Source organism: Sander vitreus, chromosome 17 (assembly GCF_031162955.1).
Source record: "Sander vitreus isolate 19-12246 chromosome 17, sanVit1, whole genome shotgun sequence".
NCBI lineage: Eukaryota > Metazoa > Chordata > Actinopteri > Perciformes > Percidae > Sander > Sander vitreus.
The window spans coordinates 29,796,103-29,823,750 of NC_135871.1; the positions used below are offsets into that span (position 1 = coordinate 29,796,103).

Consider the following 27,648-nt stretch of genomic DNA (forward strand, 5'->3'; position numbering starts at 1 on the left):
ACTCACTCATACACAAGGCTTTAATGTGCCGCTGGCTGGGTGTGGTGCCCCGACAGAGTTCACGAATTAACTGAACTCTTGAACTGTACTCTGGTATGTGGCAGACAGTCATTCAGACAACCAGTCAGTCCAACTGCATAGGAATAATCTCTGTCTTAACAAGCCTGCTACTGAGTCCTGAAATCTCCTTTTAAAAGGATAAAAATAAACATTTCAGTAGAAGTCAGCCAGTGAACAATATGAAAGAGTTTTGGGATTATTTATTTTTTTGTTGGTTGATCCCTTAAACATGTTTTGGAAATGATGTGTAAAATGGTTTCATGGCAATGAAGAAACACAACACAAAGTCTTTGACGTCTGTCAGTCAGTCAGTCGTTCAATATGTTTTAAAATCAAATCAGTGAAGCCGTTTTCACATATGAACTCCGGACTCCTTCACTCCTTTGTACGGTGGCTGACAGGGGCCAACGTCCTGCAACTTAAGAAAACACGCAAATAGACAAAACACAAGCAGATTAAGAAAACAACTTTATTAATTTGACAACACATGCGCAGCATTCAGCAAACACACAACACAACCAAATACATAAACGCGCTGCAAATATGAAACGATGCAAAAAGAAAAGCACACAAACCCCGAAAACAAATGCAACAAAAAAACTCAGCATCCAGATTACACAACGGAAGTTCTCCAGACCTCTAGAGGGAGCAGCTAAGTGGAACAGCTGGATTTATGACCCCACGGGGAGAGAGAGCTCTGCCTTTTTATTAGAGTCATGTATGGCTGCAGCCTGGAGAACTCCATAGACTGTATATTACATTCATATAATTATTATTATTATTATTAATAACATAATATATTAATAATATAAAGTCTATGCTCCCGTCTCATGCCCTCCCGGCTGGTGCCGTCCCCGAGCTTCGGCTTTTCAAAATAAAAGCTCGCATCTGGTCTGCTATGTGTTGGTACTTTGGTGTGTTGGATGTTTGTGAACTAAACAGTACGACAATCATGCTAATGAATACAATAACGTCTTCAGCAGATGTCTTAGTTACAACACGTTGGAGTTAGCAAAGCAGTTTTGTGTTTATATGTGCAGACGGGATTTATTCAGATTGATAAATCCCACGGTAAATTGTCTGGTTTACTAAACAGGGAGGGACTAGAAATCCTGTTGGGTTTTTGTATTTCAAGAGCAAATTGCTCCACAATATGAACACAGATTGATCACTTATTTTGTTGGTAACCGTTGTTGTATAATCACAATATTACGCTTGAGGAGGCCTATACTTCAGTGATGCGCCTTTCGGACCTCGAAATTAAACCCTCTCATGTAATATGGCTTAAACAAACGTCAACGCTAAACGCTGATGCAGTTTTAAATGTTTTATTACCACGAGTTTACAGACGTCTCTGCTGATTGAGTATCACCTGTGACCTGAGCCGAGACACACCCACCAAACGAGAGAAAACATATCTCAAACATAGACTTAATATTTACAGTCTATGCAGTCGCAGTCTCTCTCTCTCTCTCTCTCTCTCTCTCTCTCTCTCTCTATCTATCTATCTATCTATCTCTCTCTCTCTCTCTCTCTCTCTCTCTCTCTCTCTCTCTCTCTCTCTCTCTCTCTCTCTCTCTCTCTCTCTCTCTCTCTCTATCTATCTATCTATCTATCTCTCTCTCTCTCTCTCTCTCTCTCTCTCTCTCTCTCTCTCTCTCTCTCTCTCTCTCTCTCTCTCTCTCTCTATCTATCTCTCTCTCTCTCTCTCTCTCTCTCTCTCTATCTATCTATCTCTATCTGTCTATCTATCTGTCGAAAATCAAGCTGTTCATGTCTTGTTTATAATGTTTATGACACGTTCATGACAGTGTCATGTCACTCTTATGTAGATACCTTCAAGTATAGTGTAACCGATTATTTTTATTTCCACGTACCCCCATCACTTTCAGTTATGTTTTTATATTTTTTAGTTTTCTCTCACGATCGCATACCACTGCCAGGGTTGCAACTGATAATATAATAGGCTAAAGCAACGACAGTTTATGGAAAGGACAAGTGTAATTATGGTCAGATCTGGCGCCTGACTGATGGGGAAGTGATATTGATAAGTGATTTACGCATGTCAGCTTCGGCTTTGTTTGCCAGCTTTCCTTCCTGCGTTTTGCCTGTAAATCTGTGTCTGTGTTCTTCATATTTATGTAGAATTATAGTTTGCTCTTCTTATGTAAAATTTGTCATGCTGTGCAGACACCGCCTCTTTTATATGAACGCGCGCGCCGCTGGATTTGGAAATCCTGGGTTGATTGAACTAGTTGTTAACCAGCGTCGTGACACAGCTTAGGTTGTTAGGGTTAGGTGAAGCCGGGTAACTGAAATAAATCCAGGGCATGTTGATCTTGATTCCTAGTACAGGCCTCTGGTCAATTGCTGCTTAAAGGGGGTGTCACTGTTGGATTGTCTGTAGTAAGAAGTAACAAATTGTTGGACAAAGCTCAAGCAGATTCATAGGTCCTGAAAAGTCTTTTTTCCCCAGGGCTCCATTATCTGGAGAAGTAGAGGTTGAATTGTTCGGACAAAATGACAAAGCAAAAGTATGTACAGATGAGAGTAGGGTTGCAAAATTCCAGGTGGAAACTTTCAATGGGAATTAACAGGATTTTCTGGAAAAATAACGGGAGTAAAATGGAAATATAGGGGTTACCTGCTCAGGCTGTAGTCAACATGTCATATGCAGATAGAAACAAACCCTGGTCTTAATCAGGGTTTTTACTGCAATTTGCAACAGTTTATGGGCAGTTTAAGGCCTGTGTACGGCTTACGGTCAGCTCTGTGCGCTGCTATGGTTGTTGTACACAAACCAACGAGCCGACAGTTTGCAGGGCTGACGACTGAGATGAATGGCCAAAAGAAGAGGAGTAACACAGCTACTTTCAAACATTATCAAAGACTTGGATATCAAGAGGTTTTTGGATATGTGCAAACATTGCAACGCCGACATTTCCAAGGAGCTGGTTGAAAGAATCAAAGAGGGACGCTGTGTTCACATGGTCCAACAAGTTGGACTGGAAAACTTTGAAGACATCCTGTTTTGCACGGCTGCACGTAAACGGGAATATTAGTGGAATATTCACTTTAATTAACCATGAAAACATCTTAGTAGGAATATTGCCTTTTTTGAAATAATGGCAAAACTGGAATATTATGTGCATGGAAACGCAGTCAGTGTAGAATGTGTCGGACACTCCAGAAAGGTCAGAGGTCATGGTCAGCCTGAGGGGAGTCAGTCTTGGTCAAGGACACTGCAGCAGGCCAGACGGGGCGTTGAACTTGCGACCCTCCGGCTCAGGTTCAGACTCTCTGCTCACATAAACATGAAGGTGAACTCCAAAGTGTCCAAACCGAAAAGCAGCCTTTTGCCTTCCTGTGTCTGGCCTTGTTTCTATCTGTCTCTGCGTCTCTCTGAACTCTGCAGGCGTATTTTTTATTTTTTTTTCTTCTTTTGCTCGTCCTCCTCGAGGCTGACGGCTGGAATGCTGACATAACAGATGTTGTCTGACAAAGGCAATAATTATCTGCTGTACGGCTGTATGTCCATACCCACTCTTCTTCCTCCCCCCACCTCCTCCGTCTCCACTTCCTCCTCCGCCTCCTCCGACTGCTTCACCGTCTCGGTTTCCTCCAGCTGGTCTGTGACTCCACAAACTTTTACCCATGCATGTGAAAATGACATTTTGATTTTTTTCTTTACATCCAACTAAAACTTTACTTAAAAACAAAAAAAATGCATTCACTGAAATCACCCTCAATTACACTCACTTCCTTCTGGCGGTATCTAGCCGTGCAGCTGGTTTTAGTTTTATTTCTGAATAAACCTGACCTGACTTTGTGTGTAGAGTTGGGCAGGTCGCTGCACTGCACCATGGGCCGGAGCCAGTTAGTTCATTTTTCTCTAAGGGGCGCTCTTTTACCTCATTATAATAATGAAGTGCTCTCCCAATGACCTGAAACAGCCATTTAGAGAAATCTTTATTCATGTGTATCTTTGGTTTTCAACCAGAACACAAGCAACACGAGTCCGGCGAGGGGAGGAGGTCAGCTACAGCCGACGTGTGTGAGAGGAGTTTTATGGTAAACTAGAAAACGCTGCCCAGTGATTGTTTTCTTTGTTTTCAGTTGTTTGTTGGATTGAAAACAAGTGGAGTCTGAACAGGGTTATGTCATGTTTTATGCAAAGTAAATGTAACTGCCTTAGTTCATTAATATGTTTTGTGGTCCACACATTAAGTTTCATTTATGTGGTGTGTAATTTCAGTACAGTTGTTGTACAGTTGTGCGTGCATAAATGTTATGTCTCCTACATAATGGTCTGAATAGCTTGGTGCGGAACTAATTTGCATGTGCACTGCCCGTGAGATGCTTTTTGGGGTTGCACACTGAGATAGAAAGATCTGCAATGCAGCGTGATAAGCGCAACCCGCAAGGAAATGTAATAATAATACCTTTGAAGTTAAGCTACTACATTGGATTTGTGAGACATGTGTTGAAGGTATGTTGTGATGAGACGTGTTGAAGATACAAGATACAAGATCTGGGTTTAGCTCCTTTGGTAATAAGCTGCCAACGAGGTACGTTGAGAATGTTTACAAGTTTTAGCTAACTTAGCCTGATAACTTGTTGGTTAGTATAGTAGGCTAGTGTTACTACAATGTGGTTACTGCAAGTAGCTGTTATAAGTGTTGTTTCATTGGCAGTTTTCACAGGATTGATGGTTGACGATGGAATAAAGATCACCCTGTTTTTCACTAAACATTGTGTGTCTGCGAATTACTTGGGAGCTACAGTAAATTACATATTTTGGTTTGAATCTCTTCATTTGTTTTAGTTGCTTTACATTTAGATTCACCTCTTTTATCATGACCAAATAGAAAAACAATGAAACACACAGGTGATACACTGTGCTGCACTAATGATTGCAGCTGTGGCTGCGTTGGTTGTGTTGGCTGTCACTGCAGCTCCACAGAGATAACAAAAGTATCTGAAATTGTGTTGTTGAGTCAAGCTATCATTGACTAAGCGCCGGACTGAGCCACGGTGCCTCTGCAAAATAGTCTCGGGAAGGAGCTTGTTTTGGTGGAACGTGTGTATGTTCAAAAGTAGTTTTAGTCGTGCAACAGAAAACTCAGATTGGACAGATAGTCTAGCTAGCTGTCTGGATTTACCCTGCAGAGATCTGAGGAGTTAACCATAGTCCTCACAAATCCACCAGAGTTTAAAATTACAACACAAAGAAAGAGGAAGGTAACGGACATCCGGCTGAAAATTAGGGGAAAATCCGGCAGTAACCTCCAGTGGCACCGTAACTATCCCGTTAATGAAACGTTGTCGATAAAGACTAGGGTTTCTCAAGTCAATCTTCGGACTAAAACAGACATACACGTATTGAAAAGTACGGTGACCAGCTAAATATTGGTTACTTTGGATCAAGGTTAGAATTGTTAACAAAAATGAACGAAATATCGAAAACTAGGTGGGAAAAAACATTGTCGTTAACTGAAATAAAAATAAAAACGAGGCATTACAAAACAACGATAACTAACTAAAACTGTAATGTCTGTTTGCAAAACTAACTAAAATGAAATAAAAATGATTGAGTAAATGTCCTTAGTTTTCGTCTTTGTCAATGTCTTTCATAGGGCAAATAACGTTATATCTTTCAGAGTTGACATTTCCGACCATAGACCTGTTTTATACAGTCTATGCCATAGACATATATAGTTTCCGACTGGGAACCCAGAAGTTTCGACATTCCATGTCAAATTGAACACAACATAGTCCGTGCCCCTCGACTGGCATCATGGCGGTAGGCTACCGAAAGTCGGAAGAAAGTGGCAGAGTCCTACTTGATTACGACTTGTCGACTGTCAGATAAAAGCGCCTCGCAGTGGAAGGTGGTAAAATATGTGGACAATTTATTAAAGGGAAAAATCCCATGAATTTGAAAGTACATTTGAGAAGCGCGCACAAGGAGGCTAACCTAGCTTAACTTAACAAGGTAAAGGAGAACGCAAAGCCCCCTTTCCCCGAAACAGAAGCTAACCCCAGTACAGGGCATGGATGTATGGATACAGGGCCAGGCAGCATTAAGGAGACAACCGTAGGACAGAGAACACTACAGGAGGACTTTCACCAGCGACCTGATAGCTGCTGGTTAGTACATACGCAGGTACACCAAAAAGCGGGAGGAAGCGTGGGCTAATATGTGTATTGATACTGGGATGTCTACACAACTGTGTGAGTCGATTGACTTCAAAAAGTTCGCCACTTTATTCAAACCAAAGTTCAAAACACTTGTTCATGTCGGTCTTCTTTAGTCTGTTGGCTATTTAGGGCCCTATTTTAACAATCTAAGCGCACGGCGTGAAGCAAATGGCGCAGGTGCGTTTAGGGCGTGTCCAAATCCACTTTTGCTAGTCTGACGGCCGAAAAAAGGGTCCGTGCACCGGGCGCATGGTTCTAAAGGGTTGTACTTAGTGTCTTCATTAATCAGAGGTGTGTTTTTGGCGTAACACGCAATCAACCAATCAGAGATCATCTCCCATTCCCTTTAAAAGCCAGGCGCGTTTGGACCTTGGAGCATTGCTATTATGATGGAGGATTTCCACCGTAATATTTATTAGATATTTATTTGTAATCTTCTGCATGTGTGTGAGCTGCTGTGCGTCCCTGTGTGTGTAACAAGCATAGTGTGCACGCGCTGTGCACGAGCCTAGGAGCATTTTACTAATGCTCTGTTAAAATAACAATGAAATGCTGCGTTATTGACTTTAGACCAGGTTTTTGTTGGTGAATGGTGCGATCACTTCCCACTGCCTCAAGATAGCAATACTCCCAGAATGCACCTGAACACACCTCCCTGTAAGACCAGCACGCCCAGAATGCACCTGAACACACCTCCCTGTAAGACCAGCACGCCCATGGGCGCAAAGATGGGCGCAGGTGCATTTGCTATTTAAACGATGTGGGCGCTGGACGGGAAATTGACAACTGCGTCGGTCTTAAACTAGCAAAGACACTTGCGTCGGGCTTTGCGCCGCGCTGCGCCGGGTGCAAGATAGGGCCCTTAGGATTTTTTCCTGGCACACGTCACTTACACATTTTGCATTTACTGCTGCGTCTTGTGTAGACTGTTTACATATTTGTGCTCATCATATGGACATTTTATGTAATGTTACTGGTGTTATTGTTGAATACATTGTGAATACATATTTGTAAAATTGTACAATGTTTTTGTTGAGTTATTATTATATACCTTTATGAATCCTGGCCCTGATAAATAACCCATGTTAACACTACAACTAATATAAACTAAACTAAACTAGCAAACCCGCTTTGAAAGTAATTCACACTTAACTGAATTTGAAAAACAAAAGTCAAAACGAAATAAAAAATTAAAAATAATGAAAAATGCAAAACTATAATAACCTTTGGATTGACATTTTTAATTGCACAACAAAACAAAGACAATGAACACAATCGGGCAGAGGTGGATGGATGAACTTCTGGTGACACTCCACGACAGCCAGAATTTAACTCCAGTCCCTTTTTTATTCCTGAAGTCACACAATGCAGCCCGAAGGTCTGCGTCACTGACTCAGCACATAAATGGCAATGTAAACTTTCAATTACAAGTACCCAAAAAGAAAAAACCACCGAGATTGCAGCGTTGTGGTTTGTCCTGTGACAGCAAGGCAGCGATGGAAATAAACTTAAAGAAAACACAAGCGGGAGGTAAAATATCTGGACTCACACACACCGGCTGGCTGAGGAGCTGATGTTGGCCACCAAGCGCTTTATCCAAGGCACCATCTGACCCAGTTTTCCCCTCATTTTGCAAATCGGTGTCCCTTATCGTGCCCAAGAACTGCCTTTGAACCAGAAAACACACAAATAAGAGGAGAAGGAGGGTGAGGAGGCAGGGAACCTGAACTTTTGGCTTCCCTGCTGAGATTTTTATAGCTCTGAGAGGAAGAAAAAATAGATTTAATGGGACGGATAAAGAGATGTAGCAGAAACACATCAGGAATCACAGTCGGTTGCTAAATGTTTTCTTTCCTCTTGTGTCCATCATAAAAGCCTTAACCCATGAAATGCAACGTGAGGAACACATTCACATTCAAAGAAGGCTGCATTGAATGTTTTTATTTAGCTTAAAGGTGCTCTAAGCGATGTCACGCTATCTGCTAGCTGCCTGTCCCCTGAACACACTGTAAAAAAAACATCTCCTCACTATCTGCTAGCTGCCTGTCCCCTGAACACACTGAACTGCCTCTGTCGAACCTACATAAGCAAACCAAAACTGTCATAGAAGAGGCTATTTCTATATTTCTTTTAATTCCCCACCAAATCAGAAGAACCGATTTATGGCACGCAGACAGGAAGAGTCCGTGTTTCCATTTTCCCAGGCAAAGTGTGCAGTGAGTACGTTAGCCAATTAAAAGGAAGCAGGAGGAGATTTTTCTTTAGAGTTTTTATCTTTGACGTTAAATGAAAAATAGTTGACAGAATAGCAAAAACAAAAGCTGAAGGGGACAGTGATAGAGCATGGGCGAAAACATAAGTCAACCCCAGTCACTCATTTACCAGATGAGTTTAAAAAACGGATCCTGAACTGGTCCTCTTCCACCTACACAGGTATATAATATGTCTATTTCATTTATTGAAATCAATTGCGAGCTCTTTTACGTTACGTATTTATGTTCCACGTGGCTGACACATTACTTTGTTTCACCATCGTATTAATAATTATTAATCTAACATAGCCACAAATAGATACATTAATTCAAGCTACGCATCCTGCAGAGAGCTGTCTTTCAAGAAATGAAAATGAAATGAGTTATGTTTTCTTTCACTCACTATGCAAATACTCGTGCTAGCAGCCAGATCAGCGACCGTGGTGCTCACGGAAACACTGCTGCTATTTGAAAATGAAAAGTGACAAATTAACATTCCTTGGAGATGCATTAAGTAAATGCAGCAATGCTGTGTCGACACAGGATGGTGTTGTTTTCAGCCAGTGTGGTCCAAATCTGTCACGCAAAAAACTTCTGCCTTCAGAAATTCATCGAGAAAGAGAAGACGTTTTCGGATGGGATGATGAAAGGACACCCTCTGCCTGGCCTCACCGCTGTTATCTCAGGACCCCCCTCCCCCTCTTTATCTGTGCCCTCAGGTTGACCCAGATCTGCCCTCTCCTGCCCTCTCTGCAGCCTCTCTCTCTCTCTCTCTCTCTCTCTCTCTCTCTCTCTCTCTCTCTCTCTGGGCCATCTTTGAAAATACAGTATATAATATACTCACATTTCCAGTATGGATTTGGGGCACGGCTTCGGTCTCTGTGTTAAAGCACGTTTGCTGTAGTTGTTTGGTAGAACAGTGGTTCCCAAAGTGGGTTCCTGGGACCCCAACGGATCCTTGAGGGAATTCCAAGGGGTTCCCGGCAAAAAGGGGAATACTTATTTTCACTATAATTACATCCATAAGTAACACAATGACAGAATGTATAACTATTTTGGTCATGGGTTTAATATACTTTGTGTTTCTGTGTAAAACATCTAAAAGCAAAAGCCCTATCAGATAGGGGTCGCCCTGGGACAAAATCTTATCAATCAGAATCAGAAAAGGATTCATTGCCAAGTAAGTTATGCAATATCAATATTTATGATCGTTACAAATGCAATATTATATATAATAGTTGTATCCACCAGTTATAGTATTCATAATTTATTATGTTTTTTGCACTCTTTTGTATAGTATCTAAGTTTGTTTGTCTTATTTTTAGGGCTGTCAAACGATTCATTTTTTTAATCGTGATTAATCACTGAATTTCTATAGTTAATCGCATTTAATTGTATGTTTTATCACATGATTAAAATTCTATTATTTTGCATTTCAGAACTGTTTTTAAGTACATATTAACAATGGAAAGCAGTTCTTACCAGTGGATCTTGATTGGGAATCAAAATGATACAAAGAAAGTGACTTTATGAACTTGACTTTAAGATTTGTATTTGTTTATTATTTATTTACTGTATTTAATCTGTCATTATTGCACAATTCAGAACATGCCAACCATAATACGTCTTTAAGACCAAAGTCTTCTACGATGCTGACAGGTCTGCAGTTAGTTGCCACCCATTTTGCAAGAGCTGTAGTCATTATTTTGGATTTGTTAACTGTACTGCTATGCTTAGCTTGTAGGTGGTAGCTCAAGCTTGACGTGCTTCGGTGATATTTTAATTCCGGCTTTACACAACGTGCATATGGCCTTCGACTTGTCTACGAGCCTTCCGGGAGTTTTGGAAAATAAAAAACGCCGTTCAGAATTGTGTTGCTGCTGTCTTTCTCCATCATGCCTGCAGCCTGCAGCAGCAGGATGTTTTACGAGGAAGTGGCAGTTTGATGATACGTAAAGGTGCGGCAAAGGGTCGAAATAGTAGCCTAGCTAGATTCTAGTGATCATAGAACAGCTAAGGGGCGTTGTTAGGCACGACGCGAAGCCGACTGAAGTGTAAAATGAACTAATAAAACCTATTTTATTTAAATTTATTTACCTTGTATAATCTTTCTCTATTTTAGTCGGTGCTTGTTACTTTTTTTACTATTTACTTGACTCAAAGAGCCTGCACAAGAATTCCTATGTGCCTGGACTGTTTGGTGTATGCACAAATGGCAAATAAAAATCTTCAATCTTGAAGTAACACTTTTTTTCTTTGTTGGGGCATACATAAACATATTAAACATTAATATGAAATAAACAATAAAGACGGAGACATATGCGGGTCCGTGGTCTAATTTGTGTCAGTTCTTGTCGGTCCTTGATATGAAAAAGTTTGGGAACCACTGAGGTAGGATCACCAGCCTATAGTGGGAGCTAGTGAGTCTGTTGACGAGACTTTGTTTCATCGTTGCGTCAGTTGTTAATTGTGCAGCAATGACGGCTGTGTAGCGTTGAGTTGCGTCCCCTCTCTGGTTCCCATGCACCCTCCCATCAACTGACCGGTCACTGACCTGTAGCCGGTGGCACTGGAGTGAACTCTGGTTCAAAACGTCGCCAAGTTCCCAGTGACTGAGCATCCATCAGATAACGACCCTGGCAGAGCCGCGGCGCCCTGCAGCGGACATAATTAGGCCAGGCTGTTTGTGTCCCATTAATTTTCTGCTACATAGCTTCGCCCTATTCTCTGCCTGTCAATGAAGGCGGTCAGGTGGAGGCTGGAAATGTCTGGTGACCTCAGCAGTGACCTCAGCAGAGGCCTCAGTGCTGACCACACTGTCAGTTTTGTCTGTAATGAGGTCAAGATATGAAGGGCTACTGTTTCTACAACTCTGTAATACTGTTAATACAACTTCCTTTAGGGTTGGGCATCGAGAACCGGTTCCAACTTGGAATCGTTTCAAAAATGATGATTCCAATGCAATCGTTTTTTTATTGAATCGTTTGGAAAATTTGGTTCCAAAAGTGATTATCGGTTCAAGATTTACACGTGCAAGTTTTGGTTTCTGTAGCAGCCACTGTATTTCCAGGCGCTTGTTGTGTTGCAGCCATGGAGCACAGAAAGCGTCGTTTTAAAGTGTGGCTTTAAACTGTAAAACACCATTATATCAAAATAACATTTTCCTCTTATCTGTGAAATAAGTATGTGACCCGTTTCAACTCCACCCCTCAAAGAATCAATAACAACCAGAATTGGTATCAGAATTGTTAAGCTAAAAACGATGCCCCGACCACTTTATACTTTATTAATCCCGCAAGGGAAGACAATGTTTTCACTCTGTTCTTAGAATACACATAGTCTCGCTTTGCCAGACCCTCCGCCAAAACGCGCTGGAGGAGAGTCTGGCTACTCCACATAGAATTTCGGGGATAGGAGGAAAACGTGCTCTGGTTCACTGGAATGTCTTTAAACCAATCACAATTGTCTTGGGCGGTACTAAGCACCGGAGAAAGGGAACGTGTACGTTTAAAGGTCTTTTTAGTCGTGCAACAGAAAACTCAGACTGGACAGATAGTCTAGCAGGCTGTCTGGATTTACTCTGCAGAGATCTGAGAAAAGGTTAACCATAGTCCTCATATATATCGACCAGAGTTTAAAATGCAACACAAAGGAATTCCTCACAGATTTGCCGGCAGCCACGGCGCAATCCCGGAAGTGGAACGTCAAGGATCTAGACTAGAATACACATTACACTCAGGCCTGAAGTACACACACGTGCTCATTACCTATACATGCACTAATGGAGAGATGTCAGAGTGAGGGGGCTGAGGCTGTCGATTGAAATGCGCCCCGAGCAGTTGGGGTTTTTGGTGTTTTCGGTGCTCAAGAGCACCTTGGCAGTGCCCAGGAGGTGAACTGGCACCTCTCCAGGTACCAGTCTACCAGCGACCCTCCGGTTCCCAACCCAATATCCTACAGACTTAGCTACTGCCACCCCAAACAGGAAGTGTTGTTGCTGTTATAATTATCTTATTAACTTATTCATCAGTTTCACAAATTCCAAGTTAATTAACTTATGGACAACTAGGTTGGTGGATTTTGGTTCCGGTGCAGCGTGTAACTAACCTGACGCGCCAGATGGTTTGTTACACAGAACCATCTGAGAAGCCATCATTGGAAAACTGTTTTGAAAAGGCCTGTCAATTTGGAAAATACTTGGCAGGTGATTGGCTGAACCATCTGTCTGTCAAACTCTTGGCCGAAGCCAGTCAGGAGAAGAGTGAAAAGATATTTTCCTTCGAGGAAAGCCTTCAGTGCTGTTCTTTGCTCTTGAAATACGCTCCAGTTCTGATACAACTGATGCTAATGCAGCATCTATGCTAACCTCTTTAAGAGCAAACATTGTTGCTTTGAAACAAACAGTTGCCTCACTGTTTCATCATACCTAAACCACATCTGTAGCTGCCAGTAGCTTCTCACAGCAGAGATGCTCATAAGTTTCTGAGCTAGAGTCCAAGTCATGTCCCAAGTCTGTAACATTAGATGGCCAATGCTGAGCTAAACATGCTTGCTAATTTATCAGGGTGCGCTTTCAGGTCCCTGATAAAATGAGATGTGGTTGAGCCAGAATCCTTTATCCTGACAACAAATATTTAGCATTCAGCACTTCTTTTGTTTGGGCCTTGTTGTATGAAGTTTTTAAAGCCAAAGCTTCTCATGAACGGCAAAGCAGCTGTTGGTGCGGTCGACATGTTTGTTCTCCTCTCTCACCTGTGGCCACACGCAGCAGAACGTTACATATTACGTAGGGAGGTCATAGGTTGCACAGGGAGGGGAATAACTTTCAGCTCATCAGACATTTCCTATAAATAGATTGTTCACAAGTGCCGCATCTCGAGTCGTGTCTGAAGTCTTTTGAGGATGCGTTTCAAGTCAAATCTGAAGTGCGACTACATACCCTATCTCTGCCTCATAGGATGCTGATTGGTCTAAATCATGGTGATTTGGACACAAATGCATTTCTTGAAGCCGGACAAGATGGGTTCTTGTGTGATCTTGCAACAAAAAACAGCAGCTGTAAAAGGCAAAGGTGTAACAGCACAGTTGCATCATTGCAAAGCCAAGAATCATATGGTCACAATCACATCAGATATAACAATAGACGCTGACGTAGAAAGAAACGTTTGCTGGGCTTTTTTGATTTGATGACGTATTGTATTAGACATGCATTAAACACATTTGCAGATTCTAAGTTATAGATTTGTGAAATAAGAACATAATCTATAAACTATTATAGATTTAATCATTTAAATATTCACTAAACTATGAAGCAAAACAATGCCATGATAATTTAAATGAATGAATCTAAAAACCTTTCATGGACCCCTGGCAGAGTGCCACAGACCCCACTTTGAGAATCACTGGGTTAGTGTACAGTGATAAAAGCCACGGAGAGAGCACGGACTTAAGGGCTCCAGTGCTGAGAGTCAGGGGGCAAGATGATGTGTTATTGACCCTCTGTTTATGAAAATGTTTTATGGTGTTATACATGTTGGCGTAGGTGAAGGGCATGATTAACTGCATCATCGACAGATGTGCTGGCTCTGTGTGCGAACTGGTCAGGGTCCATTTGGGGAGTAGAACAGGTTTTCAGGTATGCAATGATGATATGCTTAAATGCAATTTGGTTAAATTGGTCTAAAGTGAACCTGGCACGCCAGATGGTTTGTTACACAGAGCCATCTGAGAAGCCGTCATTGGAAACTGATTGTCTAAAGTGAAATACTGGAGGTTTGGGATGTGTGAAGGGCTTTTGATCAGTCCAAAAATGTGTTATTAGTTAAACTCATAAAACGGCAACTTGTTTTTGTTTTTCATCTTCTAATTTACTCTTTACATCAACTGTACAGCAGCTACATCTGATACACTCAATGAATGCATAAACAGGACAAATATATACAGACTCCTTAAAGCGGAGAAAGTGCTATCTCCTTCCACGAATCCATCCGTACGTACGATTTCACAGCGCGTCTATTAGGCTTCAAAACCAAGACAGAAACAGTCCTAAAATTAGACCAATAATAACACTAATAATAATAACGTTACTCTCTCTATATGCTGCTCTAAACCATGGAATATCTCTATGTTCTAGCAGTGAAACAAAGTCCAAAGTCCTTTACATTACAGATTAGTGTCTCTATCTATTCATAATTACAGCAAATATTGTTACAGAAGTAAAAGTACAACAAAAAGTATACATCTGCAGTTTAAATACAGCTTATTCATAATGCTACTTCATTTGATACACACATAATAGCACTGTTACTGGATATATTTATCATTCATGTTCAAAAAATAGAACAGTTTGACCTAGATGTTTTAGTGTTTTAGTGGTGGAGATCATTGCTAAACATCACGACTAAGACATCTGGATTAGTCCAGTCTCTCCTGTTTCCAGCGTGGGTCTGGAAAGTTTTCCAAAAGGGTTCAAACATTTTCCCACTGCAGATCACTGTATATCTGACTGTAATCAGGTTCTAATGAGAACTGTCACATTATGATTGAACAGACAACATTTCCATGGAGCTGGCAGGCATCAAGTGTCTTGCTCACAGGCAGTTCAGAAAGGCAAGACCAGGTGATAAGTAGGGTTGGGTATCATTTGGGTTTTATCTGAAACCGGAGCTAAACCGATTTTAAAACGGTGCCGGTGCCTAAACCGATACTACAAACATTAAAAAATGTAAAAAGGAAGAGCATAAAACGACAATCGGCGACATTAAATAAAGGCTTGTTTATTGCCATATGGTTAAAATGTAATGATTTATTAAAAATGTAATAACAATAACTTAAAACAATAACTTACTTCACCAGTAAATTGCTGGTAAAACGACAAAAACAACCACTGAATGGGAAAAGGGTATTTTTTTTCAATAACTTTGAATGCACCTCGAGGCTTACTAGTTTCAAGTAAACCGTTGGCGTTTTTCCGACAACTGCAGCTGCAGACTGAACATCCTGGTGTTGGAATCCTCTACAGTGAAATATAGTCACACTCACAGCATTTTAACTTTGTTTAATCCAGCTACTAGCTAACAGTGGGATAACGTTACCTGCTGCCAAGTGTGGTGTTAACTAGCGTCACGTTCAGCTATGCTTCTGTTGCCTCTAACATCTGTTTCGGAGCATCAGAGAGCAGCGCAGCTATTTAAGTCACACCGAAATGAGGCAACAAAATCCGCGTTGTCATTCCATCAGGTAGATACCGGTGGTCAAGGCACCGGTGCCGTATTAGCACGGAGGGTTTCGGCACCCAACCCTAGTGATAAGATGTAAATAGAAACAACTTGAAGGTCTAAACAAGAAAAGGACACAAAACACAGTCATTGAAGGTGATTTTCCCACTTCTGTCCCTAGACTGGAAGAATTTGTTTTTGGGAAAAGGCTGACCGTGAATCTTAAAGGTTTTGTAAATGTAAGTAGAGTCAAATACTCATGACTCATGTCAGCATGCATAACCCATGGAAATGGCCTTACTGATACACAAAAGCTACTAAGATGTACAAAATATAAAAGTGGATTTTAACATCTGTAAACCGCTTTGCGTATCACAACAAAATGCTGTGTCTTTGTCCCTGGGCTTCATCAGAGCCAAGAAACTTGGAGCAAAGCTGGCTTCATAGAATGTGTTTCTATTCTCTTATACAAAAATGTGCCTGAGGTCTGTTCATGAGGCACTTACATGTTTGTTTTTTAGCTCTGAATAGAAACGTTCACTGTTGTAACTTAAGTGTGCATGCAGTCCATTCAGCAGGGTGAACCCTGACCTTCTGTTTGAAAATAAGGAAGAAAAATGCTGCTTTTTGCACTGCAACTCAATACATGAATAACTTAAAAAATGCATGTAAAGAATAGTAATAGATGGGAAACGATAAGCTGCAGGTGAACAGATTAGGAGGTTAAAAATGTACTTGTGCTGGGACAGAAAGTGGTGTCTTAGTTTTGGACCAAACCACCAAAGGGATGATGACGCGCTCCAAACCAACGATGTAAACCCCTTATTCATGTCCGTGGAAAAGAAAAGGGTGCCTAAACTGTGCCATCAGGCCCGGCATGCTGCTTGTGCCTCCTTTCTTGGGCTTGGAGAGTTTTTTCCAGAAGCACATTGAAAGTTAAATTACTTACGCAGGTAAGTGAAATGCACATGCAGCCCGTTTACCGGGTGCACTATCGGCACTGTCTGCATCTTGGGAAAGTTCTCCGTGGCCAGAGTCCATTTGCAAGTCCCGATCAGCTCCACAGCCAGAGTCTTTAGGATGATCTTTGCCAGTTCTTTCCCTACGCAGCTCCGCACGCCACCACCGAACGGCACGTAGCTGAACCGAGCCGCCCGACTCTCCTCCCGGTCTGGGCCGAAGCGGTCTGGGTCAAACAGCTCTGGGCTCTGGAAGACCGCTGCAGTCTCATGGGTGTCCCGGATACTGTACATTACACTCCAGCCTTTGGGGATCTGGTAGCCCTGAGAAATGAGCACAGAAATCAATAAATATAAATGAGGACAAGAAAGCTTTTATGGTAAGGGTTAGGGTTTTTAACAACAAATAGTTTGGTGCATTTTTATATATTCAAATCTGCACTAACTCTTTAGAAACTCTTCAGGTTTGTAAAAGTCTTTCTGGCCCTCAAAATTTCAATGAGTCAGATGTTGAACTTTTATTTTTGACAGAAGTTTAAAAGCTTGATGAGTTGTATAACTTGGAAAACAGGGTTAAGGGTTTTCTCTCGGGTGGTTTTCAACTTATCCATACCTTCATCCATCCATTGATCCAGGCTTCTTTATAATCTAATCCCAATTATTTAGGAAGCTTTAGGAAGATGCACTTGAATGACCAGGCATAATGACATTTTCTGTAATTGCTTCTCAGCTATAGGGGTTTAAACCCTGCAAAAGAGATGCATAAAAGGTGGCATGTGCACTACAATTGTAGCCTATTCTGAGAATTTCTTTTAGACTTCAGTTGTCCTTTGGCAAAATAACGCAGGAAATTGGGGGCACTGGGGGCAGGGAAGGGGCACGTAAAGACGAGGGATGAGGCCGGGATGAGGGCAGCAAAGGCCACGCAACTCTGTATGTGAATATTTTTGGTTGTGAAAGCACAGTCAGTCATGCAGCACGACAAATGGAATTAAACAGAATTCAATTGAAGCAATATTTAGTTTTATTTCTCCTGTGTGAAGAGTTAATTAAAGATCTCACCAATCTGTGAAGTTGACTCATTTTTGTTGGGAATAAACCAGCTTTTAACTCACTCACAAACTAATTTACGTCAACCAAAAGGAAAGTTATAGCGGCGCCAAGATAAAAAAAACAAAAACACATTTCAAGCAGGGAAGCAGATTTCTTGTCCCGGAAGAAGTTAACAGGAAAAAACACAAGACTGTGTGTTTGTGTCCTGGGAGTATTACTTAAGTGGACCGGTGTTTTATCCCAAAGCACTAACGTCTATCGTTTTAGTGTCTAAACTTGACTTGTCCCTTTGCAGATGACAGTCAACTTCTTGTGGCTAAACTTGACTGTAACAGCCACTTTCACGATCCAGAGTCACCTTTTCTCGGCTTAACCTAACTGTCACGTGGCTGGTTGGCGATCGCCGTAATTTGGAACATATTCATACGAATTGTTGTGCAAACATTTTTTGTACAATATCATACGAACCCGTTCATGCAAGGATGTGTTGTAATGGTACATATCGTCATATCACCACCCCTACTGGCTGGAATTCCCTAACCCAAACCCTTTTCAGGGGATTCACATCATCTACATCTACTTTCAGTTAGTTACTTTAGTTACATTGCTACATTTCCCACAGTGCCTTTTTATAGGTCCAACAGAAGAGGCTGGAAGTTTGTCTTTAACACATGCTGCATTGCATGCTGCATTAGATTCAAATTCCTTTGTATCTAGGGAAAATATATAACATCCACTGTCCATTCATCCCAGATAAAAAGAAACCTCACTCACACTAAGGGCAAACATATGAATGTTATATTTCTACCAGAAACTTGAACTTACGTCTAATTCAAATGTCTGCAGGGCTGTCCGGTAACCACCCGAGACTGGCGGCAGGAAGCGGAGAACCTCTTTGACAACGCAGTCGACGTAGCGGAGCTGGCTCAGCTTGTCCAGGCTCAGATACGGCACGTGAGACTGGGACTGTGGGAAACCATCACTGTGATTTTGACAGCCTCCGTTCAGCAGGCGGGTTGTCTCTGTGTCCTCCTCTTTCTCCATGGCGACAGCCAGTGGGCTGGGACTGCTGTGGGATTCGCAGCCGAGGCCCTCAGCCTCCAGCTCGACCCTGGCCCTCTCCACCACCTCTGGATGGCGAAGAAGCTGAAGAATTAGCGATGTGGAGGCGCTGGCTGTGGTGGAGTGAGCAGCGAAGATCAACTCTACTGCCGTTTCCTGCCAGGAAGGAGGTGGATAGATGGAATTAGGGCTGGGTTAAAATAATACAATCGATCGATCTTTGTTTGAGTGATCTGATAGTGATTAATAAAATACCCAAATCGATCTGTTAATATATGCCTTTTCACCACGGATGTATAAGAAAAACATACTTTAAACTAACTTTTTGGGGTTTCGATTCTTAATGTAAACATTAACCTGGTGCATTATAAGAAACATTTGAGGGTTGCTTTTTGCTTGTACAATTTACAAGTATTTTAAATTAACAAATTGTGATTTTTATTTATGTGTGTGATAACAAATAAAAATGAACATATATTTGACATATATTGTGTCTGAGTCATATTGTGGGCTTCTCTCTGGTACCTTGAGCTCCTGCATGCTGAGCTGATGGCCATGCTCTTTGGAGCTGAACAATATGTAGTCGAAGGCATCGTGGTATTCCTCCTCCACCTGCTGCCGCGCCATCTTTTCCTCGATGATTTTCTCCATGTTGGCGTGCAAGATTTCCCTGGCTTTTATCCCCTGGACAGAGAACAACACCAAAAATGTCATTACCAAGTCCCGATTGGATACTCGTATTCGCCTAGATAACAGAGTTGCACGCTGTTTTTTTGTTTACAAAAATAACTAAGTACATAAAGACACTAAAAGATGTCTTCAGCTTAATACATTTTAACTTAGTGCAGCTAGCATTTTTGTAAAACTCACATATGAAATCAAGTTTCTGCCGCAAATTTTGCTCAGCTGACGTAAATGATCGGAGTACTGTAAGGTGATCGGGGTGACCGCCGATGCCGATCACTTTAAATATACACATATCGGCTCCGATACGATTCTTTAATCGGGACATTTCTAAATATTAATACTTTAGAAGAAATGGTTAATTAGGCAAAAATCATTACATAAATCAAATTACATCACTTCGATGCATCTAGTTTTTTGTCGACAGGAAACGAGAGGACACAAGACTGGACTTATCAACACTTTTTTTGACAAAGCGTTACAAAATTTCTTCCTACATCTACGTTGTTTTTTATTCCCAAATTCCACAAATGAAAATGATACAGGCAGTTTTTTCTATTGCAGTAACCGGCTGCTTTTGTGTGTGTGTGTGTGTGTGTGTGTGTGTGTGTGTGTGTGTGTGTGTGTGTGTGTGTGTGTGTGTGTGTGTGCGCGCATTCAATACCCCAAATTCATTCAACCTTTATTGATACTCATGAGATCACGCCTCATTTACAATGATATTGACTCAATTACAAAGACAAAGAAAGAAAAAGAAGGAGAAGGAGAAAAAAAAACAGAGAAAGAGCAATACCATCGTCAAAATAATAAAAAGCTATTAAAACTTTCTGACTTGAGAAAATGACTTCATAGATACCATTAGGATGTAAAAGAAAATACAGTTATGTAAAGCAATTAAAAGATTAAAAGATGTTTGGAGGTTTAAAGTGATATTCCTAAAATGTCCTTAAGGTACAAGAAACAAATGCCATAGATAGATAGATAGATAGATAGATAGATAGATAGATAGACTGTTCTATCTATCTAGACTGTTGCTTATTGGTTGTGATACTAGTTCTTGTATGTAGAAATTGACCGTGTAATGCTTGGCCAATAAAACTTAAATGTCTTTAAGTGTTGTAAAAAGTGCTATAAGAATAAAATATAAAAGTAGAGCAAGTTGCATGTTAAAATAAAGTGTCTAAATACTAAGACTAAACTGAAGTTTCGGCAGGTTTGCCCTGGTTTCTTCTCGCTCTCTCACCTTGCGTAGCCCGCTGAGCGGAGCGTCTATGGGGAGCGAGAAGAGGTTGTTCATCAGCTGCTCGAAGATTTGGGCCAGGTAAACAATCCGCTCCTCCTCCATCTGCAGACCCAGCAGGACTCTGACGGCGATGCGAAACGTCAGGGCCTTGGCGGCGCTGTAAACGTCGATGGCGCCGGGCTCCGAGCACCACTTGGCGATTTCAGACTTGACGACGTCCTGCAGCAAGGGCAGGTAGGACTCCAGAGCCCCCCGGCTAAACACTTTAGCCAGGATCTTGAAAGGGTGAAGGAAACAAAAGAGACAGGCGTCATAAAAAGTTATAACCGTGTACGCGACAGTCAACATCTTTCAGCAAAGGGGAGGACAGGGTGGGGTTAGGGTTAGGACTGGATAGATGGGAGAAATGTAGAGCTGTCCTCGACTAAAGACATTCTCAGTCGACTAACACTCATACTAGTTGGTTAGTTAGGGTTAGGGTTGAACTGAGTTCAAAAGCACCATTTCAAATCTTGTGTTTACATAATCAAATCTTGTGCTCATAAGTTTCTTTGGAAATTAGTAATTGAGCATGAATAAGCATAAGAAAATGACTAATCGACTAAAAGAATTCTCCGCCGACTAACGCTCACATGGTTGGATCACACTAATCCACGACTAATGGATTAGTTAATTCAGTATCTCCACAAAACAATCTTGCAAAAGCAGCACTTTAAATCTTGTGTTTGCCAGAGATGTGCTCAGAAGTTTCTTGGAAATAAATCATTCACCAAGAAAAAAACAAAAAATGACTAATTGACGATTGATCGAATTTTATTCGCGATTAGGATTTCGGCTCCTAACGATCACAAAAGCAAGAGTACTCGTAAAAAAAAAATATTTTCGCACATTACATTTTGCAAGTAAACTGAATAAATGAAAAAGTTCAAACGGGAAAAGTACGAAGGGAATTTTCACAGTTCAAAGTATTTTTACTGTTGATTTGGTTTTTTGGGAGTTTTTTTAAGTTCAATAAATGCAACATCTTTCAAAAAGTCAATGAGTAATCATGTTAAATAATCGAGATTTCTATATTGACCAAACTAATCATGATTGTTTTCCAGAATCGAGTCGCCCTATTCTTCCACTAAAGAAACCTGAATCGACAGAAGACCAGAGAGACCGATTGGTCGACTAATAGACAAAGAAGGGGCAGCCCTGGAGAAAGGACCGATTGTAGAAGACAAGACATGATACTGAATAGGAGATTGGATTGGATAAGTAAGAGAGTGGGTCTCCGTGCTGTATTTCAGCATTTGAAAGATTCATTTTAATGATTACCTCAATTTTCTTCAACATATTCTCAAAACTTTAACCATACTTTAGTTCTATATAGGATAAAGTAGGGCTGGGCAATATATCAATATATCGATATCGATATATGAGACTAGATATCGTCTTAAAACTTGGATATTGTAAAAGTTATTATTATAAACGTGAATTATAAATTGTCTCTTCCTGGTTTTACAGGCTGCATTACAGCAAAGTGATGTCAATTTCTGAACTTACCAGACCTACTAGCTGTTTTATTTGCCTTTACCCACTTAGTCATTGTATCCACATTATTGATGATAATTTATCAGAACTCTCATTGTGTTAATATTTTGTGAAAGCACCAATAGTCATCTCTACAATATCGCCGCAATATCATCATTGAGGTATTTTGTCAAAAACATTGTGAATTTCTCAATATGGCCCAGCCCTAGGTTAAAGTATTCCAACTTTCTTACTTTTCTCTTCCTCTTGTGCAGGTCTCCGATGGAGTTGACCAGGGTGTTGGGTCCCAGGATGATGCGGGTGCTCTGGGGCCACTGGGTGCACACCAAGCTGTGCTCGCCCAGCAGGATCTTGCGGATGTTTTCTGCGCCCGTCACCCGGATGACGGGTTTCCCAAGGAGATGGGTCTTAAACACGTTGCCGTGACGCTCTCTGCGCGAGATGTGGAAGTTGGAACCCTGTGAGAAGACGTTTGGTTTACAAGTTTGTCACATTTTAGATAGTCTCGCTTTGCCAGACCATCCACATGCTGCAGCGAGGAGGAAGGTCTGGCTAGTCCACACAGCATTCACAGGGATGGGAGAAAAATGTGCTCTGGTTTATTGGTATTTCTATAAACCTATCACAATCATCATGGGCAGCGCTAAACTCAGAGAAAACTCCGATTGGACAGATAGTCTAGCTAGCTGTCTGGATTTACCCTGCAGAGATCTGAGGAGCAGTTAACCGAAGTCCTCACAAATCCACCGGAGGTTAGAACGCCAACACAAAGAAAGATGGACAAGGGTGGAGAAGGATATGGACATCGGCGAGGATATCTCAAAAACTAGTTAGTAGTTTTGAGTGACAGAGGATTGGTTGTTTTGATTGTTTGGGGCAAATTTAGTATTTATTTTGTTAAAAGTCAGATTTCCATGTCTCTTGTTTGAATTATAAAGCAGGACGACACGCTATATACATACTCTGAAAGTATCAAAACACTCAGAGAAATGTTCACAGCCGGTATTCAGAAACTGTGTTTTTAAACGAGCCGTTAGGATTTCCTGTATGGTTGGGATGTCATAACTATACGATATATAAGTAGAAAGTGGCGCTACAGTGCCGTTACAGTCATTCCCCGGCTGCAATGACGGCGCAGAGACACCGAGAGCGCAGATGCAGAAGACCTGTAGACACTGACCAATCAGAGCAGACTGGGCTTTTTCAGGAGCGGCGTTTAAAGAGACAGGCGCTAAAACGAAGCGTTTCAGACAGAGGGGGAATACAGGTATATTCAGACAGACAGTATAAGTAAAATAAAGTGTTTTTTGAACATTAAAGCATGTAAACATGTGCTAGGAAAACCCAAAATACAAGTATGAGCCTGAAAATGAGCATGATATGGGACCTTTAAATGATTTCTTCACATTGTGGGGCAGATGTGAGGGGGATGCAGCGGTGGTGGTGGCATGACCATGCTCCCCCAGGAGATTGTTTTCCTCATTGATGGCAACTATGTACACTATTTTTCAAGCCGTTTGAGATAAAAGAATGGCTAAAAACCTATACATTATTTGGGAAAATCATTACAGTTTCCAACAAACGAATCACCCTGTAGAGCCGACATCCTATTTCGTACCTAACTGTTCTCCAACTGTCTTCATCATTCTGAAACCAGAACACAACAAATATTTAAGGTCCTATGACATGCTGCTTTTTGGATGCTTTTATATAGGCCTCAGTGGTCCCCTAATACTGTATCTGAAGTCTCTTTTATATAGGCCTTAGTGGTCCCCTAATACTGTATCTGAAGTCTCTTTTATATAGACCTTAGTGGTCCCCTAATACTGTATCTGAAGTCTCTTTTATATAGACCTTAGTGGTCCCCCTAATACTGTATCTGAAGTCTCTTTTATATAGGCCTTAGTGGTCCCCTAATACTGTATCTGAAGTCTCTTTTATATAGGCCTTAGTGGTCCCTAATACTGTATCTGAAGTCTCTTTTATATAGACCTTAGTGGTCCCCTAATACTGTATCTGAAGTCTCTTTCCCGAAGTTCAGCCTTGGTGCAGAATTACAGCCACTAGAGCCAGTCCCACAATGAGCTTTCCTTAGGATGTACCATTTCTGTGTCTGTAGTTTAAATGCTATTGAGGAGGAAACTGCCATGCTTCGCTTGTCTGCAAGCCATGACGTCTCTCTCTTTCTCATGGGTGGGCCAAATTCTCTGGGTGGGAAAAGCAGAGAAAGGGGAGGTAACCTTTCCCCTTATGATGTTATAAGGAGAAGATTCCAGATCGGCCCATCTGAGCTTTCATTTTCTCAAAGGCAGAGCAGGATACCCAGGGCTCGGTTTACACCTATCACCATTTCTAGCCACTGGGGGACCATAGGCAGGCTGGGGGAACTCACATTAATGTTAAAAAAAAACTCATAAAGTGAAATGTTCATGCCATGGGACCTTTAAGGATGATTCATTTTCACTCCTGCCTCCTAGAAAGAGGCAAAATGGTCTGATGTTACTATTTCTAAGTTAGATGAACACATAATGTAGGTTTTTGCTCCATTGATTTGGGAGTCCAGTCAGAAAGTCTGAGGGGAAATGACCCAAAGTTGAAGGTAGCCTATTTTAAAACCCTCGAAGATTCAGGGCTTTTGAGAAAACATTCAAGGCTGGAGCCCCAGAGGACGCCCCCCCTCGCTCCGCCCCTGTTTTGTTGTTGTCTTACTTTACTACTTACTAACTTACTTAAATGACAAAAAACTAGTATCTCATAATTGTCACGGTTGTATGTTGGGATGTTAGGATGTCCACATACTTCTCCCCGTCTCCCTCTGCTTTGGTGGTGAAAGGTGAGAAATCAGATACAGGAGGGGGGAAAACACAAGAAACTCCTGAACCACACAGAGCGTGTGCTGTAACGAGGCACTGTGAATGTGGAGCGGAGGGATAGAGAGATGAAGGGATGAGAGTGCATTCCTCACTGTAGAAGAGACAGGCAGACTGAGAGAGGGAGAGAAAGAGAGAGAAAGAGGAGGAAGAATTGTACAGAAAACGTCTGTTTTTCCTCCGCAAGAAGGAATTACGCACCGAGCATCAAGTCCGCACATGTCGCATTAACAACAGAACTCACTGCACAAGAATCTGCGGAGCTTTCCCAAGCTTCCCGAGCGCTTCCACATACATCATCAATAATCTGATCATTAATACACCCTGCAGCCAGCCGGAGTTTATCTGTAAATTCAAGGAATCATGAGATAGAAAACCAAATACGTGATGAACATAAATAAAGATCTACACACACGCCACACACAGACGCGCAGGAGGCTTAAACCTATATTTTCGCACGCTTGTAAAAAATGGAAACTAAAGCAGCCCTAGACGTGTCAACTCTCACCTGGAAAAGCCAGTGGAAAGTCTCTCCGACTAGTGGCCAGCCCATGGAGCCCTTCGGCAGCGGCAGGCTGCTCTCTTTGTCCCGGGTCAGGCTCCAGCGGAGGCTCCACAGCTGCCGGGTCAGCGCCAGCAGCAAGAGCGCGGACAGAACCGAGGTGAGCGCGGTGGTCAGGGCCGACAGGACCCCGAACTGTGCCAGGGGTAACATCTCCTACGAGAGGGTCCGCTTCCCAGCATCCACCTGTGTCTGTGCGTAAATGGCGCTTCTGTTCCGTTCGAAACTCGGCGGTGCGTAAATCTTCCCCGCCGTCCAGTTTCTCCTACTTTTTTCTTTTGCCTTTTCTGCTTTCCCCCCGGTAAACTCTGTCCAGATAAAAAAATAAATAAAGGTGTGTTAGCTCAGCCTCAGCTCCACGAGACACAAAGCTGAGGAGAAAAAAAGGGAAAAAAGACAGAACATCTAAACTCTTTGTGAACTCATCTCTGGAGACACGCAGCCAATGGCCGAGAGCCGTTATAAGCTGTTATTACAGCCAGTTAGAGGATAATAATAACAGTAATCAGCCGCCTGAATGATTCACAAATATGCTATGATGATGATATGTCGTCACCTCTGGAATGATTTTATTATAATGCACCAAATCAGAGAAAGTCTTCATTATTTCAAAGAAAACAAACTCACAACGTTCTATCTTTTAGCAGATATCCACTCTTTTCAGCATGTGTGATTATTAAATGTATGGTGAAGAGTTTTCTTTGACATGCGCGCCTCCAAAGGGAAATTAAACCGTCATCAGACCGAATGGATGCGCGTCCACAGACTCATACTGCTGAACTCCAAGAGTAAATCTTAGCACAGCAGAGCAAAGTGCGTTAAATACACCAGCACTTTTTTGCACTTTAATTATTACAGTCACTTTTTTTTAACATGTCGTATTGGCCGTAGCAGGTCACGTGTGTCCTTCCTTTGCGTCCTAAGATGCTTCGTTGAGCTTATCATCTTACGTTTATGCTTTTATGTCGATTTTAGAATGTTTTTTTTTTCTGTTACATGTTTGTGCTGTGAAGCAACAGATTTCCCTTCTGGGACAATAAAGTCTACTCTATTTTATTCATATTTGACTCTGGATGAACTGCGAGAGAAACGCGCTTCTCTGCTGTGAGGAAACTCCCCTTCATTCCGCCGCTGCTGCTTCCAAAATGAGGAGTAGCTGTCAACTATTCCAAATAGTTTTACAGGTTTACATGCGCCGGCTTGTCTATTAGGTTATGCGCCTTTATAGGTACAGTTCAGGGGGCTCAGCCCCCCCGGGCAGGCCCGAGGTTTATGGAGCAATGGCAATAAATCAGTTTTTGTTTTTTTTTAAGAAAGAGAAAGAAGAAAGGGGGATTTAAATACAGTAGGCTGCAGTATGAAGCGGATTAACAGCTCTGATACAGTAAAGCAGAGGTGAGAGGAGGCGGCTTGGAAACGGAAAGGATGAAGACAAAGTTCAACAAATGACTCACTTAATTTCCCCAGCACGATATAAAAAAGGAGGTGTTTGTGTCTGTAAGGAGCAGGCTTACCTTCAGCAGCTCTGTTGTCAGCGGCGAGATAAATCCGTGCGCTTTGAAACTAAGTTTTCCTTCTCGCCTTCTCTGCCAAAACCCCGGTGACTATTCCTCCACAGTGAGCGGGCTGCGGGGGGTTTTATAGAAAAGGCTGCACGGCGTGATCCACCTTCAGCCGATGACGTTGGTCTGAATATGTTAAAGAGGCTCGTTCATTCACCGCGCGCACCGGAGAGAGAGGCATTTAGAAAGAGAAAAAAAAAAAGGGAAAAGTTTGGAGAGCAGAGACGCGGCGGTGCGCTCTGAGAGAGAGAGAGAGAGAGAGAGAGAGAGAGAGAGAGAGAGAGAGAGAGAGAGAGTGTGTGTGTGTGTGTGTGTGTGTGTGTGTGTGTGTGTGTGTGTGTGTGTGTGTGTGTGTGTGTGTGCGCTGTTATTGAGCCTAATGAAGCG

The 27,648-nt window shown here is 41.8% G+C and overlaps 1 protein-coding gene across 1 annotated transcript; it reads right to left on the bottom strand.

Moving 5' to 3' along the window:
• Window positions 1-14,823: 14,823 nt before the first annotated feature.
• On the bottom strand, window positions 14,824-27,411 carry cyp26c1 (cytochrome P450, family 26, subfamily C, polypeptide 1). The gene is made up of 7 exons (XM_078273625.1): window positions 27,214-27,411; window positions 25,646-26,007; window positions 22,501-22,725; window positions 20,732-21,007; window positions 19,330-19,488; window positions 18,568-18,960; window positions 14,824-17,013 (listed from the first exon to the last, which is right to left on the bottom strand). Exons 2-7 carry the CDS (start codon window positions 25,850-25,852, stop codon window positions 16,672-16,674), a joined length of 1,602 nt encoding a protein of 533 aa, XP_078129751.1. The 5' UTR covers window positions 25,853-26,007; window positions 27,214-27,411; the 3' UTR covers window positions 14,824-16,671.
• Window positions 27,412-27,648: the final 237 nt, after the last annotated feature.